The sequence below is a fragment of the Rhynchophorus ferrugineus genome, unplaced genomic scaffold, assembly GCF_030347505.1.
Source record: "Rhynchophorus ferrugineus isolate W39M unplaced genomic scaffold, kcgeb_rfMv2 rfM7, whole genome shotgun sequence".
Taxonomy (NCBI): Eukaryota; Metazoa; Arthropoda; class Insecta; order Coleoptera; family Curculionidae; genus Rhynchophorus; species Rhynchophorus ferrugineus.
The window spans coordinates 1,658,487-1,675,586 of NW_027472586.1; the positions used below are offsets into that span (position 1 = coordinate 1,658,487).

Sequence of the window (17,100 nt, forward strand, 5' to 3'; positions counted from 1 at the left end):
CCGTTTTTTTTTAACATCAACTGACCCCCGGCTGTCTCGTTGTTTCTCTCGGATAAATATTTCGGAGTTTTTTTTACATCAATAAACTAATAGAATTATCCATCAAAATCTCCGCTTGTTCTTCTTTGCCAGTGATGTTTTACTTACTTTTTCTCTCGACCTTTGTTAAGTTTGTAACATGTCGATCATAATTTGGTATCCAGAGATATTTTATTAGCGAAACTGAAACCCTGAAAAAAATTTCTTGAAATTGTTTCAAAGCCATGATTCATTTGTTTATATTCAAAATTGAAGAACTAAATTTCATATTTTATATATAAATAGTATATAAAAAGTATGAATACACTTTAAGGATTTCTACGGTCCTATAAATTAAGAAAATGGTACGTCTTGAAGTTATTTAAGAACCTAAACGTCCTAAACATACTGGCATTATATATTAAGATGCTTTTATATAATATAAAGGTTGAATTTATATATAAAAAACAATTAGACTACCATGTGATAACTGCCAGTCGCTGTAAGTAAGCAAGACAACACTTGTTTGAGACAATAAAAAATAGAATCATTCTGCAAATGCAATATGTAACAACTATAAATTGACTTTAAGGAACTTTTGCAGTTCAATAAATTACAAAAATGACACGTCTGAATAATAGATATTAAAACGTTTCTATATAAGAACTATGTATAATTCAGATGCAGAAAAATTCTGCATGCGCAACTTGTTATATACATAAATATAGCTACAGAAGCATCTAATGACTGTGTTATAAATTTCGTCATCTATTATAAATGCTTTAAAAATAATTGACAGTTATTATACCTTGCATGATATGTTACTGTATATAGAGCAAATGAAATATTAAGGAAAAAGCAACCATAAGAAAAACATCAACCTCAAATAAAAAGACCTCAGGTATTGTCAAAGTACTTCGTACTTGCGTTATTTCATCAAATAAATTATTAATCTGGCTCCAGAATTGAGCTTTATACCATTAGTTATCATTTTGACAACAATATAAGATTATATTTCTTAAAGTATTTCTCTATCTATAGTTTTTAGTATAATTTTCCTAGTTAGTGGTGCCTAATTAGCATTGACTAATACAAAATATCAATTTCCCAACAGTTCCTAAGTAAATATAACAACTACATAATACAAAAATCAATACAGTAAATTTATTTACCAAACCTATATTGGGATCCTTTCTTATCCATTAGTAATTAGCCACAGTAGATTAATTTCTATTGTAACGCCAGCACGTATGGTCTTGTCATGTCGCTGGTTCCCCGATTTCACGCCTCACCTGGATTGATTAAATAATCTATTTATAATCGCATATTCTTTTATTTCGACATATCCTGCAGCTTTTAGTATTTTGTCTTGTTTAGTTTACACTTAGAAAGAGCTACAAGAGACACAGTATGTGCTTAATGAAAAACATACAGGAAATCGTGTACACGAAACTTAATTACCAATCTTTATTTGCTGAAAATGTTAGCTGATGCGATACACCATTCCCTATGTAGACAAAATTAATTATAAAGACAAACGAACGACATAATTATAAACGGATTTGAACTCGAGATTATGGAGAGAAACTTTTAAATTCGAAACTGTCTGAAAGCCGAAAAAAGACTTTCCTACGTTTCCTCGCCCATTTTTTTTCTAGAAAACTTTTTCTCCAGTATTTGCTTTAATTTTTATTACCACCTTATCCTGAAAGGATTCTCCAATTCTATCGTGATACCCGGTCGTATTTTTTTATTTAATTTTCTTTTGATATTTGCGATTCAATTTTCAGGAGCGAGCGACCGGTAATCTCGACGAGAATAATGAAAAGTTGGTTTGAATTTTTGATGCTCTTAATTGGGTCTAAATTTTTATTAAGGGTGTCGAGATATCCTTGCTTTAAAGGGGTTGGTACTAGTTCTCTGACTGTCTTCTCAACTCTCTTCTTGATTTGTTTTAATGGTCTCTACATTATTAAAATGAAAATATATGTATATAATTATTACTAGAGCTTTGCTAGTTTATAACCATCGATTAGGGAGAACTGACATTTATTTTAAAGATAAAAAAATTTCATACAAGGTATATTGGTCAATTTATACTACAGCTATTAATGCGCGATATATATGATATATATGATATATATGATATTTATATATATGATATATATGATGTAAACTATAGTAACCGTCAATTACTAAACTTATGTATTTCTCTAATAAAATTTTATGAAAGAGTGAAGTTATAAAGTGAAGAAAATGTATTTATTTTGACGCTAAAGCTTTTAAAGATTTTTGATAAACATCACTATGGGATATGGTAATCCGCCATAATAAATAGAACACTAATAAGAGTGAGTAAATATTGATAATGTTCGAGTTATTTTAATCTGCGTTTATAGAACTTTCTGTGATATCTAATTATACTTGTCTAGTTTTGAAGGCATGATGTCTAGAAGAAAACCAAAATTTTTTTCCGATATAATTTTTAGCAAAGAATATGGACATCTACCAATATAATAACAAATAGTAAAATGAATAAGTTAGAAGTATTATTTCCTAAAACACCGGATTTTCATCCCGCTCGCTAAAACATTAACCTCAAGACATTCTCCAAGACACAGACCCGACATTATCCTGAACAGCCTCAGAGTTCTTTCATCGATTGTCGAGTATTACAATCCTCGAGGTCTCCTACGACCCGCTACACCCCACCCGTCCCTCCGCCCATCGAAGCTGCCGAAAAAGCCAGGTCCCTACATTATCGGCCGTTATTTACGCCCTATATTTGGGCCTGATGGTTACACCGGTGCCGAGGAAGATAAAGCGATGGAAGCGCCCCCCGATAACAGCAATTAAACGTCGTCGAAAACGAATCGAGTTATTAAAACGTCGCCCGAGGGCGCGAGGTGGTGCCGGGGGAGGGGGAGTGGAGGCGAGAGAGAGCCCGCTGAAAAGAGGACTAATGGTATCGATGGCGGGCCGGAAATGAAAAGAAGGAGTCCGATATAATTCTGTCAAACAAATAAATAATGAGGCAACTTTCTTCTCGGAGGGGCTTCACCGCCCTCACCGCTTGGTCCTGGTGAAAACGCGATGCCTACTTGGGAAATATTCGGGTTAATTTAGTGAAAATGTACAGTTAATCGCACGGATATAAATATGAACAATTCGGAAATCGATAGATATTTCTCAGACATGAAGAATCCTCTATACACAACGTTATTAGAGAACAAATAATTCATTAATATCAATTATGTTTCTAGGGCTACCAGAATGGTAAATCAATGTTGAGGTATTTACAATAGAGTCTTAAAAGTAATCATAAAATGTATTAAATTCGGTTACAAACTTAAAATATTGATTTAGAAATTGTTATTGTGCATCTCGGATTGCCCCTATACAGGCAAATTTTTTTATTCCTGTTTATTACTGTGATATTTCAAATTAATTACATATTTTTCAATATTAACCTCTTTTATAAGTCACAAGAATATCAATGAACAACAAGGAGCTTATTAGTAGGAATGTCTAGGTTGGCTGTGGAATTAAAATACGTAATATGGAATTATACGCAATGTGAAGATGACATTAGAGAATAATATGTTTGTTGTAAAATCTGAAATAGAACAAAAGCCCACGGCAACACGCGAGATGATTGATTTTTAAATATAACAAACACTGAAAAATAAACTACTTAATATATGTAATTTTTTTCTTATATTTTAAAGTATCATTTCTGCCGACTTGGGTTTATCTGGATTAGACCCACTCCTTAACGTGAGCTCCGAGTAACAGTCCTCGGTATTAACCTTATCGACTGACGGGTGACCAACTTAGAGATCATTCCAGAAGATATCCGGTATTACCCAGCCTGGTTACTAGCGTGACTGGAACCATTTTCCTTCTTGGACTTTTCTCTCTTGATTTTTGTACAATCAAAATAATAAATCACAAACTTAACAATTCAGCCATGCCCCAGCAGGATTTAAACCAGCAACTATTGCAAGACACACAGATATATATGTTAATAAATAGTACATGCTACTAAATAATTTCATTTAAGAGAAAAATATTATTGGTGCAAAAAATATTTTTTTACAATTGATCAGGGTATGATGGGCATTTCTTATCTCAATGAAAGAGTGTTGCTTTATCTATCATAAACATAACTACTGCAACCATGCTCTGACCACTGCGTCAACCAAGCCAGCAATATGTTATATGTAGTTTCCTTACTTTTCGAGTTATAAAAACAGCACAAAATGATTCCTTTGATAATTATTTTAGTGCCTTCGCTATTTTTATTAAAAAAAAATATGTCCATTTGCAGCGAGGTGTAACAACATAAATAGAAATACCTAGGTTCACAATGAAATTAAAATAAATATTGCACATACTCTACATTAAAGGCTAAAATATTTGTTTTAAAATTTAAAATAAAACCCAAAAGCACGTTAATTGGTCAAGCAGATGGTGATTTTTTAATATAATAAAGACTGTAAACTAAATTGATAAATGTATCCATGCTTTCGTTACTTTTCGAATTACAAAATAGCACAATGTTCCATTTGATGATTTGGCGCATTCACCATTTTCAGTAAAAACCCATAAAATCGTTTATTTCCATTTGCGACGAGGCGTAACTCGCGGCACAGGGATCATCGGATCATCTTCCGCCGTCGGATCGCAACATGCAAAAACAACAGAGAAAAACCCACCGTCAGCCTGCCGGAACCGGATACAATAATTGAAAGCGTTTCCCACACGGCGTGATAAATGAAAAGGCCGAAATTAATATTTCCACGGGCGAATTTCCCGGTTCCGCCGCGAAATTGAGCCGCCCGGCCGGCCTATCCATCATCGTCAGGCAGGCTCGGCCAATTTATCGAATACGGCGAGTATCTGTCAATGTTTTTCATAATGAAGACCTCGTCCGGATTATCCGTTCTGAATGGATTCTTGGCGAAGTTTTAAAAACGATTGGCATTCATCTTTTGCCAGAAAAAAATAACAACAAAGAGGTATAGAACGAGAGATGGAGGGAGATGAATAACTAGATTGAAAAGCTTAAAATAAAAATTATGCCTAGTTATGTACTGATGAGTAAAACAGTAAAATATTGATGGCGCCATGTAATTTTAACTTTCACCATTAACAAGACTATTATAAATGACTGTTTTGGCCACTATGATCACACGTTGCTGAAGCATTACCTCCACATTGTCAATACAACATAAAATTCCTTCATTAAGCACAATTTCATTAAATAATTTAGCAATTCAAACTCAATTTGTATCGAACACTGCTTAGTTTTTATGTACTAAAAGACGCTTAATGTAAATTATATATAAATGTACAGCATAGGAAGAACATCCCATGACCACTAAGCTATTCAGTCAGCTCTTAATATTTTTCACTCTAACAACCTTTGAGAGATGCAGCGAACAACAATATGTATATCGGTTTATAGTGCATGCAACTACACATGTATATTTTGAAATATATCTCTATCCATCTCCAGTTTTCATACATTTTAAAAATGATTGTATTTTAAAATAAAATGCCAGTCGTGATTGATTTTTATATAAAATTCAGTTTTCCAACATATTGATGCTTAACATTGAGTTATATAACAAATTCAAAATATATTACACAAAACCTTGCTATATTAGTTAGACATTATTTTAAAAATAAATATATTTTTATTCAGGGCGGATAAAACACTAATTACGTATCCCTTTTAATTTTTTTACAACTGTGTAAGGGATAGCAGCCCTTGTTTACCACAATGGGTCATAAGCAGGTCGGCATTTAGTCGGGTTGGCTGAAGTTCTGGCAACTTCGCTCGTTAGAACAACAATCAATAAACTCTCTCAACTAAACTAATTAGAACTTAACATTCGTACACTTCATAGGTGCTCGGTAATTTGTCGCATTTAAAGCTTTGACGATAGCTTCTTATAATAAGACATAACAAGTTAATAAGAAAATGATTATCATAAATAGCCAAATTATGTGCGATTTTTTAAACTGAAAAACATCTAGAACAAGTGTATCTCAAAATGCTTTTTTTCGTATTTTCCGGCTCCCATATAATAATTAACAAATTTATAACCTTTTGTTAATCGGGAAAATTAAGTCTTCGAACTGAAAATATTTATCAGGATAAATCGTAGGATAGGCTATAAAAAGGGAAAGACAGAATATGTTTATAAAAAAAGAAAGAAGTCTAATTAAAACCCCTATTTATATACGGTATGATTAAAACACAATGAACATTAAATTAGCTCATTTCTAATTCTATTATTTTTTCCAATATAATATATCCAATAATAAATTCACATGAAGCAAAATCGGACAAATAGGGTTGATATTGCAATAAGTTTTACCTAAGTTTACTGCCTATTTGCGATGAGAGGGAATTGAATGAGAAAATATATTATTACTAACTTGAGGGTAGAACAAACATTACGTTTATATCCCAAGCTAATATCTTCTTAGCTAATTTTTAAATATAATTAGTTGCTGCGCTAAAATACTTAGATTAACCACAATTATTGGCCTCTTAAATTTTATTCAAGAACCTTTTCAATTACTGTATTATTCGTTAATCAAGCAAATGTTGTCTACTGTCTATTTTGAAGAAAAAGGCTTTTGTTTCAAGCTATCGTAATTTATAATACAGTAAGGAATTGGATTATGCTAGAGATTTATCTGTGATATATATGTTTTGTATTATTTTCAGGAATATCAGAAGCTGATCCATGTCCAAATATTGCTGGCTTGAGACAAGGTGGCTTGGGAAACAGCTGCGATCAGTTGGCACCCTGCGATCGAGTCCTGAGTGTTAACGGTATTGCCACGGCTCGCATGAGACCCGATGACGTTACCGGTTTACTTGACAGTATTGATGGAAACGTCATTATGGAAGTAGAATACTCTCTCCCGAGCTATGGTGAGTTAATAAAACTAATGATATTCGCAGAAAACACGGTTCTTGTCTTTATATTTCTGTAAAAGGAATTTGCTATTGTAGGATTGTTGTTACATCGTATTTTTAGATGTATTTGAAACATACGTATTCATTAAAATGACACGTCATATTTCCAATTAATTGTTTAACAAATTGAAACCTGTTTACTGAAAAAAAATAATTATGCTAACATATCAAATGAAGTTTTTCAACCACATAACATAATTTAATAAAGCCTTTTTTGTTGAGTAGAAATAATGATATTGTAGGCTCATTAATTACGTTTATTTATTATCAACATTGTTACCATATTTATCCATAAATATTTAACGGATATTATACCGAAATAATTAATAAATCATGATAAAATTTAATAAATGAACTCAGATATTAAAAACTGTTTACAGTAAAATATTTTCAGCATATTTTAATAGTATCTGTTCGAGATTCATTATATTTATTGATGTTCAAAATATATCGTTATTAGTTTATTAAGTTATGAGAAAAAAATGTTTGGAAAAAATCTTTTAATAATCATATTACGATGCGTATTTTTATCCCAATAAAAGAATGTGGATATGTAGTCTTAGTTGTTGAAACTTACACAGGTTACTAAATAGTATATGAATTGTAAATTAATTTTGAGGGATACTAAAGAAAATTCAAGCTCAAATTTACGAGAAAAATGTTAATGTTGAAAAAATAATTTTGTAGTAATTTATCAGGGTATGATGGCCATTTTTTAACTCAAAATAGATTGTTGCTTGATATTCATATTTTAACACTTACATACGTTAGAAAGAAAATTCAAAGCCACATTTATGAGAGAAATATATTGTTGAAAAAAATATTTTGTCATAATTTATCAGGTTGATGGATACTTTTTATTTCAAAGAAAGAGGGTTGCTTGACTCTGCTACTTATAAACACTTACACATACTGCTAAGTAAAATCTCGTTAGTGAATTTATACTGATTGATATTAAAGTAAATTCAAGGCCAAAATTTAGAGAAAAAAATATTGATGAAAAAATATTTTGTCATAATTTATCAAGTTATGGTGGCCACTTTTTATCACAAAAAATGAATATCGTTTAATACTCCTACTTGTGAACACTTACGCATGATATTAAGTAATATATGGATTGCAAATTAATTTTGATGTGTGTGAAGGAATATTCAAAGTCACATCTATGAGAAAAATATATTGTTGGAAAAAATATTTTTTCATAATTTATCAGATTATGATCTACATTTTTTACCTCATTAAAAAGTATCGCTTGTTAGTCATATTTATAGCCACTTACACATGTTATTAATTAATATACTGATTGCAAATTTGTTTTGAGGGATATTAAAGAAAATTTACGCCTATATTAAAAAGCCGGGAGTTGTTCATCGCCAGTTATAATCTTTTTATGGCCAAATTTGAATTTTATATTACAACATTGCAATCTTTTGATTCACAAATCGCTGGCATATTGGCTATGAAGATCTCTTCGAACTTTGATGCATGGGCGAAGCTCCTAATTCCATTTTATTTTGATGCAAAAAAAATTCTCATAATTTATTCAATAATAGTATAAAATCAGGAATTAAAAGCAACATTGGTGCTTTATTTATTGTTGAAAAAAAATTAGCTTTATAGAGAAGAGAATAAGCCCAAATAAAAAAAACCTATGACTTCAAGATTAAAGAACTACAGCATCTAAACTGAATGACTGAATTAAATATTAGACTCTATTCATCCATCCGGTAGAATATAAGGTACCTACAGAATATTTCATTAAAATTTTGTTGTCCAGGAGACAGAAAAGGAAACCCCTATACATCCAGACCAAATTAACAGAGGCAAGAATGGGAAAATTTTATTCCACATTTCATTTCCTCTTCTGTCGGTACTTAAGCCGATAAAATGTTGCAGGATTAGGCCGAGCCTGGAAATTCTACCGGCAAAAATTGCATTAAATTAAACATGGGCCTGTGGGTGTGAGATTTAAGAGCGGGGGACCGCGCAGGAGTGGGAAGGAACCGTGTCGGAACATCTAAATTAAAAAGGGTCGTTGAGTTCCTTTTTGGGTGACACTCTCCGGGCAGAGGACACGTTTTATTTTGTGGAACCATAAAAGATTAGTCGCCACAAGCTGGATATTAATCTAACAAGATTTCGAATTAATTATCTCGTTTTTTAGGAGGGGGACTGGGAGACCGTTTTCGTGAAAACGGTCTTGGTTTTATTGAGGCTTTGGGTTTCCTTAAAATACACAGGGGTACACGTAAAATAATATTTCGGCTGTTTTAAATTTAGTCTAAATAAAGGGTTACAAAAATCTAACTCAGTTTTCTGGGATTGTGAACAATTTTTTCTTCAATGTGTCTAATCATCAAAACCGAAGGTGTTATTAACCACTCCTTTTTATCTGAACATATATCTGCCACATATTATTAATAAATGGTATAACTAATAAAACCTAATCAATTGTTATCTCAAACTTTACTATTTTCATAAACTTTTGTTATCTTAACACTATTTTAATTGTCACCTTGCCCTTAGTGACCCAGTGCCCCATTCTGAAATATACTTGGCTTATTTAAATACACAAATTGAAATCATAAGTCTTCCTTGATTTTATTATATGCTTTTAAAAATTATATTATTTTAAATGCATTATCTGGAAGATAGGTTAGACCTCTACGTGAGTTATACTTATACCACTTAAATTCTATATTACCCAACAGTATATGAAGGAATATTCATCCCTCAAAACAAGGAACATCCCTTAAGGAGCTGCATATCTCTAAGCTTTCTACGGATAATTTTCTACTATTAACATATATATTTAATCCTATTAACACTTTCCCTAAAATAATTGCATTAAATTATGTTTATATTGAAAAAACTTCTCAGTACTTTTATGCATTTAATATATTTGATCTCTGATTGGTTTTATTGAGGCTTTGGGTTTCCTTAAAATACACAGCGTTACACGTAAAATAATATTTCGGCTGTTTTAAATTTAGTCTAAATAAAGGGTTACAAAAATCTAACTCAGTGTTCTGGGATTGTGAACAATTTTTTCTTCAATGTGTCTAATCAGGTTCATCAAAACCGAAGGTGTTATTAACCACACCTGTTCTTGAGCATGAAGAACAATATATCTGCAACAAATTATTAATAAATGGTATGAGTAATAAAACCTAATCAATTGTTATCTCAAACTTTACTATTTTCATAAACTTTTGTTATCTTAACACTATTTTAATTGTCACCTTGCCCTTAGTGACCCAGTGCCCCATTCTGAAATATACTTGGCTTATTTAAATACACAAATTGAAATCATAAGTCTTCCTTGATTTTATTATATGCTTTTAAAAATTATATTATTTTAAATGCATTATCTGGAAGTTACGTTAGACCTCTACGTAAGTTATACTTATACCATTTAAATTCTATATTACCCAACAGTATATGAAGGAATATTCATCCCTCAAGACAAAGAACATCCCTCAAGGAACTGCATATCTCTAAGCTTTCTACGGATAATTTTCTACTATTAACATATATATTTTATCCTATTAACACTTTCCTAAAATAATTGCATTAAATTATGTTTATATTGAAAAATCTTCTCAGTACTTTTATACATTTAATATATTTGATCTCTGATTGGTTTTATTGAGGCTTTGGGTTTCCTTAAAATACACAGGGGTACACGTAAAATAATATTTCGACTGTTTTAAATTTAGTCTAAATAAAGGGTTACAAGAATCTAACTCAGTGTTCTGGGATTGTGAACAATTTTTTCTTCAATGTGTCTAATCAGGTTCATCAAAGCCGAAGGTGTTATTAACCACACCTGTTCTTGAGCATGAAGAACAATATATCTGCAACAAATTATTAATAAATGGTATGAGTAATAAAACCTAATCAATTGTTATCTCAAACTTTACTATTTTCATAAACTTTTGTTATCTTAACACTATTTTTGTTGTCACCTTGCAATGAGTGTCCCAGTGCCCCATTCTGAAATATTCTTGACTCATTTAAATACACAAGTTGAAATCATGTCTTCCTTGATTTTATTATATGCTTTTAAAAATTATATTATTTTAAATGCATTATCTGGAAGTTAGGTTAGACCTCTACGTGAGTTATCCTTATACCATTTAAATTCTATATTACCCAACAGTATATGAAGGAATATTCATCCCTCAAAACAAGGAACATCCCTTAAGGAGCTGCATATCTCTAAGCTTTCTACGGATAATTTTCTACTATTAACATATATATTTTATCCTATTAACACTTTCCTAAAATAATTGCATTAAATTATGTTTATATTGAAAAAACTTCTCAGTACTTTTATACATTTAATATATTTGATCTCTGATTGGTTTTATTGAGGCTTTGGGTTTCCTTAAAATACACAGCGTTACACGTAAAATAATATTTCGGCTGTTTTAAATTTAGTCTAAATACAGGGTTACAAAAATCTAACTCAGTGTTCTGAGATTGTGAACAATTTTTTTTCAATGTGTCTAATCAGGTTCATCAAAACCGAAGGTGTTATTAACCACACCTGTTCTTGAGCATGAAGAACAATATATCTGCAACACATTATTAATAAATGATATGACTAATAAAACCTAATCAATTCTTATCTCAAACTTTACTATTTTCATAAACGTTTGTTATCTTAACACTATTTTTATTGTCACCTTGCAATGAGTGTCCCAGTGCCCCATTCTGAAATATACTTGCTTCATTTAAATACACAAATTGAAATCATATCTTCCTTGATTTTATTATATGCTTTTAAAAATTATATTATTTTAAATGCATTATCTGGAAGTTACGTTAGACCTCTACGTGAGTTATACTTGTACCATTTAAATTCTATATTACCCAACAGTATATGAAGGAATATTCATCCCTCAAAACAAAGAACATCCCTCAAGGAACTGCATGTCCCTAAGTTTTCTATGGATAATTTTGTACTATTAACATATATATTTAATCCTATTAACACTTTCCTAAAATAATTGCATTAAATTATGTTTATATTGAAAAAACTTCTCAGTACTTTTATACATTTAATATATTTAATCGACTGAACTAACACCAAGCTGATCTTGATTCGTCTTGATTGGTCCCGCTTCGTATGAGGACGGTATCTTTTCGGTGAATACAAGGTTATGTTTTTCATTTTTTGGGATATTTTAATGACGATACCCATACGAAAGGTTAGTGCATATAAGCGTAAAAATGCTTACCATTCTAACAAAGTTTACTGGCAAGAGGGGACCTCTATTATCTCATTCATGTTCGAAGTAAGTGATTTAAATTTAATCAAACCAAACAAAGCGGTAAAACTACGTTTGCCGTTTAAAAAACTATGCTTGTTATAACGAATATTTGGACAGATTCATTAATGATAGATCGCTCTTTATCTATAATAAAATAAGAAGGAAAATATTGTCTGATTCTTAATCGAAATTATAAACGGCAGCAGGCAATATCTTCAACACCCTGATGACGTGATTTTACTGTTATTTTGAGTAAATTATATAAATTCTAGTTATATACAGAATTGGAAAAATACATTTAAATCAAACTCAGAGTCAAGCAATTCGGAGTGTTGGCGGTCACATTGTGGAGGTCGTTGCTTGTAGCCTACGTAGATTTGCGCCAAATTATGCTCTCTGCTGTCTAAATGTGATTTTACCTATCTGACCTTGACCTTGTCCAACTTTCACCGAAACAGAGATTTGAAAATAAATTATCGCGCCATCCAAAGTGGAAAATTATACAAATCGCCAACCCCGGGTGTTCCCAACTGGCCGTGGGAACGTCCAACATCGGGAAAAAAAAACTTTCGGGCGCTCAAAACCTCAAAAGTGCAAACCGTCGACCCTCAACCTTTTACCCATTTTAATTACGCACTTTTTAATTCCCAGGTTGTCTTTTGTTTTTTTTTTCAGTTTGAAGGACGCGCGGGTGAGTGTAGGAGGGACACCGGGTCTTTGTGATTTTCGGTCGTTAGCATTTTTATTTATTTGTTTTACCGTTCCGGTTTGCTTTTTCTCGTTATTTAGTTCTCCCTGCCTTCGGGCTGGGGGAGGGGAGGAGTCGTACGGCGTTACGGGGGAGAATATAATAGGTGCGCGTGTTTTCATAATTAAAAGTCTTAAAATTCAACGATTCGTTTACCTTCCTTTTCGATTTGTCGCCGCCGCGCGGCCGGGAGGAGGTGCAGGGATGCCACCCGTCTGGCCAAATTCAATTTGGTTCGTTCTGGTGAGCGCGTTTAAACTGGAACAATCGAATTCGTTATGGGCGCGGATGAGGGGCGGAGGGGATGATGTAGGCGTCAAGAAAAAAGCGGACGCCGAGCGTTTCCTTTGTATAATTTGGAATATTTCCGGTTTCGTCTTGTCTACCGTTTGTTGTCCGCTCTTCCGTTTATTATTATTGTTATTATCTTCGCGTGTCTCGTATTTTTATCGTCGTTATCGTAAATTGAAGCGTTTATGTATTTAATGGAGTTTCTTTAATCTGAAGGAACATGTTTCAAATAAGATGGCCGGCACTTTGTTTTTACTATTGTTCTCTTTACGAATTATATACAGTATGATTGCCGTTACTGTCAGCTGATGGCCAGGCTTCTCGGAATTGTATCAATAATTCAGGACAAAACAGCATCGCGCTCGATTTTCTTTTATTTGTCGAATTAGATACCCTATTTATACTTAATTAAATCTGAAAGGCTATAAGTCAATATTGACCGCTGAACTCTTTGCTATATCCTACATCGCAACATAATCTTCCAAAGAATGGTTAATACGTTCTCATTCCTGAAATTCCATCGAATGTTTCCTGGAACCAAAACTCAATCATCATTTTTTTATATTTAGGGAAAGAAGGGACGACTTGTCGAACGGCAATACAAAAGGACACTGGTTTTCATCCGCCATCTTCAGGTCTGGCTTTCTTGTCCTCATTTTCTTATTACACGAAGTGAACAGTGAACGAAAACGTTTTTTTAGACTTTTAGATTGTTAAGGGAAACAAGACTATTGCGGTTTATTTACATAAACCTGTGTCATTATAAAATACCAAGAGAAAGTCTAACGATATCAAATCGCATCAACAGATCATAAACAGTATTAGAGACGATAAACAGAGAAAGCAGGACTTGATGAATAATACACAAAGTCTTGCAGCAGCAACCACATCCTATTAGTTGACACAATCTTAAGAAGGAAGTCTTATGGAACCACATTTGATGTAAACTATTCTCATATTTCAAAGGCTGAAAACATTCCAATTATAATATGACAAAAAATATATTGAACAAAATATAACATAAAAATTTAGAACATTTTTAATATGGAAAACTTATTGGATATTTTATCAACACGTGTACGCCTGGTTGGATGATTACCAGGCGATGGCCTCGTCAAAAATGTAAAACAAATAAAAGGTTTACGATGACAGCGGTGTACAAAGGGGCGATATCCTATGATGAGGCCGTAAAATAACGAACGCCAAAAATAAAGAACAAAAGACAGGCAGGAAATAGAAATGTGCGGAGCGATTAGGAATATTTTGCGTAGGTTGCGGCGGTGGTTGGATGAGAATCGTGTGGTCATTCGTCTATTTAATTTACTTTTTAATTATATATATATATATATATATATATATATATATATATATATATATATATATATATATATATATATATATATATATAATACAAATAAATTTAATCTACATAACTGTAAATTCCTGCAAATCTCTGAAGACTCATAGACCGGGAAATAGCCGACATAAAATGACCCATAAAAGACATCTAGGCCTGCTCGGTCTTGATTGCTGCCATGTCTGAAAGCCCCTTCAAGCCTGCACAATTACTCTTTTATTCCTGTTCGACACAAACACCTGTGGCCTCTTAATAATCGTAAAAAATAGGTTCTACCACATCATACATTGCATTTTTTTATTGTACTCATAACGATGATAATTCGTAAGAAATAACGCAGGAATATCGATAATTATTAGATAAAACATATAAAAATATGTCCAAATTTTGTGGTAGGTATATAAAAAAATTGAAAAGAGAAAAAAATTAATAGATGTTAATGTTATTGTACAGTTATTGTACAACTTTAATATCAAATAATCTAGGAGACACGCCTATATCAACGAAAGTACCTAATACCGTTACATATATGAATAGAGCGAGAACATATGTCGATAGAGCCAACTATGTTGATTCTAAGATCAGTTGTGCTAACGACCGCTCGTCTCGCGATACATCAAAGAGATGTGGATATTCCTGCGAGATTATAACGAAATTGCGTCTGCCCATTTTCATTCTCCATGCCCTTTGACCTTTAGCTTTGAGCCTAAATCATCGTACCTGCCTCTGAGACAGAAGATAAATAATTACGGGAATCCGACGAGATAAAACTAAAAACGGAAAAGGAATATGTAAGTATACGGACGGGTAGAGAAGATGGAAAGACGATGACGAGGTAGGGTCAGTCCGCGAATGACTTAATTGACGTAATACGTTCCGGAGTGCCCAGGCTTCTTGATGTTCATATCTAAGGACTACTAAGACCGTCATAATAATTAAAATTCTATGTAGTTTAAATAAAACTTCGAATGGTTTTGATACACATAACAGGTCAATTGAAAAGTCCCCGGTCTAAGACATAGATGCGTGTATAAATTTGACAGCTGTCGGATCATTAGTTTGTGAATTATAGCATTTTGTGTGAAGTAACTTTTGTTATTGTGAAAAAAATTAATAAAAACGAATTTCGCGTTTTGATAATATATTGCTTTTTGAAGGGAAAAGATACAGCTGAAACAAAAACTTGGCTTGATACTGAGTTTCCGGACACTGCCCCAGGAAAGTCAACCATCAAGAATTGGTATGCTAAGTTTAGACGCGGTGAAATGAGCACCGAAGATGGTGAACGCAGTGGACGCCCAAAAGTGGTTGTTACCGACGAAAACATTTAAAAAATCCATTACAATTCATCCAATTGACCTGTTATATTATATCCTATCATATCCAACTATTACAAAACCAGCAAACTAGCCCAGAAAAAAAAACTAGTTAGTAAAAACAAGATAAATTATTCGTTCGAATTATATTAAGATATTAAATAATAGTAGAATAGTAAAGAATAAATACTTTTTCACTGAAAATCCCAGTCCTACGTATTGTATAAAGCATATTTAATATAATGGTTTATTTTCTTCTATTGCAGCTTCACAAAATTCGTTGTGTGTGACATCGAAAGTGACGGATGTCACCATAGAACGGGTGGATGGATCCCTGGGAATCACCCTCAGGGGCGGCTATGTCCCCGAACATCCTCAACTAAGTCGTCCTTTAATTATAACCCATGTGAGACCTAATGGCCCTGCCTACAGGTAAATATACAATTTCTCTTAGATCTCATTAATAAAATATCACTAATAAGTATCAAAATTGACATTTTTTTTAGAATCGATATACACAAATTATTCTGAAATATGTTCACATTAACCGTCTATTCTTTTAGGATCTTGGGTTCACTACTTATACTTCTTATTGTCTTGAGTTGCTATGTAAATATTTACTATGGGTTTATCTTTTAAGTTTTCCCTTATATTTATGTTTATAGTTTACAACGCTTGCCTGGGTTTTGAATGAGTACTTTAATACGAATCATCTCCATTAGAGTAGTAATTGTCCTAAAGTAGATTCCTACTCCATAGCTGATACTCTATTCCCTAAAAGTTGCAAGTCAAACCAAAATCCATGGTTTAAGTTAACAATGCGCTGTATGTCGTTCAGCGCCGTAACGGTGTACGTAATTGTTTTTATGTAATGCTGAAAATTATTAGGTCTTGACCTAAAAGAGCTGATTGCCGTGACCGCTACCCTGAGGGACGATCCTCTTCACTGTCTTCGATTATAACTCGCGTACGATCCAATAAGCCTGCCTTACAGGTAAATACGTTTCTTGTTCATTTCATTCTCTGAACCCCTATCAAACACTCGACCACCACCGACCCCTCTCCCCCCCCCACCGCCCCTTTCCCTCGTA

General features: G+C 32.7%; 1 protein-coding gene across 9 annotated transcripts in view; it reads left to right on the forward strand.

The window, feature by feature from the left end:
- Grip (Glutamate receptor interacting protein) overlaps positions 1-17,100 on the forward strand; it is a 347,975-nt gene that overhangs the window by 222,987 nt on the left and 107,888 nt on the right. For all 9 annotated transcript variants that reach the window (XM_076410452.1, XM_076410453.1, XM_076410459.1 and 6 more), the window contains 2 exons: positions 6,764-6,973; positions 16,276-16,441. In XM_076410452.1, the coding sequence (XP_076266567.1) occupies positions 6,764-6,973; positions 16,276-16,441 (376 nt within the window). The remainder of the gene's footprint in view (positions 1-6,763; positions 6,974-16,275; positions 16,442-17,100) is intronic.